The sequence below is a fragment of the Neoarius graeffei genome, chromosome 24 (genome assembly GCF_027579695.1).
Source record: "Neoarius graeffei isolate fNeoGra1 chromosome 24, fNeoGra1.pri, whole genome shotgun sequence".
Classification (NCBI taxonomy): Eukaryota; Metazoa; Chordata; class Actinopteri; order Siluriformes; family Ariidae; genus Neoarius; species Neoarius graeffei.
The window spans coordinates 18,403,802-18,407,051 of record NC_083592.1 but is presented as its reverse complement, the minus strand read 5'-3'; the positions used below and the strand labels follow the sequence as shown (position 1 = coordinate 18,407,051).

The window sequence follows — 3,250 nt, the reverse complement described above, 5'->3', positions numbered from 1 at the left end:
TGAAAACCCCAAATTCAGTATCTCAGAAAATTAGAATATTGTGAAAAGGTTCAATATTGAAGACACCTGGTGCCACACTCATCAGCTAATTAACTCAAAACACCTGCAAAGGCCTTTAAATGGTCGCTCAGTCTAGTGCTGTAGGCTACACAATCATGGGGAAGACTGCTGACTCGACAGTTGTCCAAAAAACGACCATTGACACCTTGCACAAGGAGGGCAAGACACAAAAGGTCATTGCTCATGAGGCTGGCTGTTCACAGAGCTCTGTGTCCAAGCACATTAATAGAGAGGCGAAGGGAAGGAAAAGATGTGGTAGAAAAAAGTGCACAAGCAATTGGGATAACCGCACCCTGGAGAGGATTGTGAAAACCCATTCAAAAATGTGGGGGGAGATTCACAAAGAGTGGACTGCAGCTGGAGTCAGTGCTTCAAGAACCACCACGCACAGACATATGCAAGACATGGGTTTCAGCTGTCGCATTCCTTGTGTCAAGCCACTCTTGAACAAGGGACAGCGTCAGAAGCGTCTCGCCTGGGCTAAAGACAAAAAGGACTGGACTGCTGCTGAGTGGTCCAAAGTTATGTTCTGTGATGAAAGTAAATTTTGCATTTTCTTTGCAAATCAAGGTCCCAGAGTCTGGAGGAAGAGAGGAGAGGCACTAGCCTGGGCCCGCCCATCCTAAGTGTGACGCAACACGGGGGCCTGTTGCGAACTTAGTCTGGCAAGGCAATCTAAGCTATCTCCAGCTCTTCCAAGCTCCCGAAAAATCGGGAGCCAATCAACTTTGAGTATCTCCAACGGCCCTGGGTAGAGGCGTGTTCAAGGCAGTGACGTAGTAGAACTGCGACCGGAAGCCTATGCCGGAAGCACTTCATTCACTAGAAACATTACGAACATGGAGCAGCGGCAAGCCTTTGACACAGCGGTAGATGCTGTATTGAAAGCATTCAACAGGAAGTTCATTGAAAACGGAGCAAAGAGCAGCCCTGGAGGTATTTATCTTCTTCCTGTTACTCAAGCAGTTTCCGTTGCGTCACATACGTCAGAGGAAAGAGTGACGTGATTGGTTTAAGCTTCGTCACAGCCTTTTCTGGCTTCGACCAGTAGCAAACTGAGGCATTTCATGGAGGCGGGTCAACCACGCGCTTTGGGAAACGGTTGGGCTTAATATCTTTGCCAGACCAATGCTCGCAGAGCTTTGAAGTTGCATTAGCCAGACTAGAGAGGCACAGAATCCATGTTGCTTGAGGTCCAGTGTAAAGTTTCCACAGTCAGTGATGGTTTGGGGTGCCATGTCATCTGCTGGTGTTGGTCCACTGTGTCTTCTGAGGTCCAAGGTCAACGCAGCCGTCTACCAGGAAGTTTTAGAGCACTTCATGCTTCCTGCTGCTGACCAACTTTATGGAGATGCAGATTTCATTTTCCAACAGCACTTGGCACCTGCACACAGTGCCAAAGCTACCAGTACCTGGTTTAAGGACCATGGTATCCCTGTTCTTAATTGGCCAGCAAACTCGCCTGACCTTAACCCCATAGAAAACCTATGGGGTATTGTGAAGAGAAAGATGCGATACGCCAGACCCAACAATGCAAAATAGCTGAAGGCCACTATCAGAGCAACCTGGGCTCTCATAACACCTGAGCAGTGCCACAGACTGATCGACTCCATGCCACGCCGCATTGCTGCAGTAATTCAGGCAAAAGGAGCCCCAACTAAGTATTGACTGCTGTACATGCTCACACTTTTCATGTTCATACTTTTCAGTTGGCCAACATTTCTAAAAATCCTTTTTTTTGTATTGGTCTTAAGTAATATTCTAATTTTCTGAGATACTGAATTTGGGATTTTCATTAGTTGTCAGTTATCATCAAAATTAAAAGAAATAAACATTTGAAATACATCAGTCTGTGTGTAATGAATGAATGAATAATTTACAAGTTTCACTTTTTGAATGGAATTATTGAAATAAATCAACTTTTTCATGATATTCTAATTATATGACCAGCACCTGTGTGTGTGTGTGTGTGCATATATATGTTTATATATATCTAAAGTTTTATGACGTTACATAATCAGAAACCGTAATTTCCACACGTTAAAACAAACATTTGTTTTCGCTCCTCAGACATGCTCCTCAGACATTAACAGGTGTTATTCCGAGAAAAGCATGAATGCATATTCATGCTTTTCTCGGCATAACACCTGTTAATTACACACTTCAGACAGAACAATTCATGGACGAGTTTATCAGACGCAAATGATATGTTTCGACCAGGAAAACCTAAATAAAACAAGGAACATACCTTTACAACTACACCAGTCGGGATATGTTTTAATACCACACAGTTACTGGTTTTGTTCGTTGCTTGTCCGCCTGGTCCGGAGCCACGGACAAACTGTTCCTCCAGGTCTTCTTCGTTTAATAACGGCAGGTCAACCCGTTGTTTCTTCCCTACTACCTGAATGCTGGGCCAACCGACTGCTTGACTGAGGCAAAACTGAGAACGTCGCTGAGATTCCCTTGTCAGTCTTGCACAGAAAACACGCATTACAAAAGTCAACGGGAACATTTTGCACGTTCTTCTTCTTTAAGGATTTATGGCGGTTGGCAAACCAACTTAAAGGTGCATTACCGCCACCGACTGGGCTGGAGTGTGGACCAGGGGATATCGGAGAAAAAAAACAGAAACCTTATATTCTTTTAAAGCCTGGCAAGCCAGACTAAATGTGAATCTTTAGTCTGGCCTCGATCCGTAGACATTTCCGAAGCGGGTAGGAGGAACAAACCGCTGTGCAACAGTGACGTAGTCAGAGCGACAGAAAGCAGTGGGGGAGGCCTTGAAATAAATAATTTTTCAAAATGCGTATTAATTAATAAACAGGTTCTAGATATTAAGAAGTTCGGAGATAATGACCACAAGTTTGGAGTCTGTACCACATACACATTTTTTTCCAAGTGTTTTTCAAGGGTTTGCTTAAACTGTTTTTGAGAGTTTTTATTTAGTGGTGTTTGGTGAAATAATTTCCCTTAAATTTAAAATAACGGGAAATTAAGAAACAATCAAAAAGTAATGTTTCAAAGCTGTTTATTAATTCTTCGTACTGCACAAACTAGCCCATCCTTTTGGCTATGAGCGGAGCCAGCTGGTAGATCAGACTTTTGCCATAGCCGGTCGGCAAAACAGCGAAAACGTCCTTCTGGAAAAGGAATGAGCGGAGAGCCTCTTCCTGCTCATGTTTCAACG

The 3,250-nt window shown here is 43.8% G+C and overlaps 1 protein-coding gene across 1 annotated transcript in view; it reads right to left on the bottom strand.

The window, feature by feature from the left end:
- Positions 1-2,769, bottom strand: part of mtrfr (mitochondrial translation release factor in rescue) — a 27,607-nt gene extending 24,838 nt beyond the window's left edge. The window contains exon 1 of the mRNA XM_060906855.1: positions 2,309-2,769. Coding sequence (XP_060762838.1) covers positions 2,309-2,575 — 267 coding nt within the window. The 5' untranslated portion in view covers positions 2,576-2,769. The remainder of the gene's footprint in view (positions 1-2,308) is intronic.
- Positions 2,770-3,250: the final 481 nt, after the last annotated feature.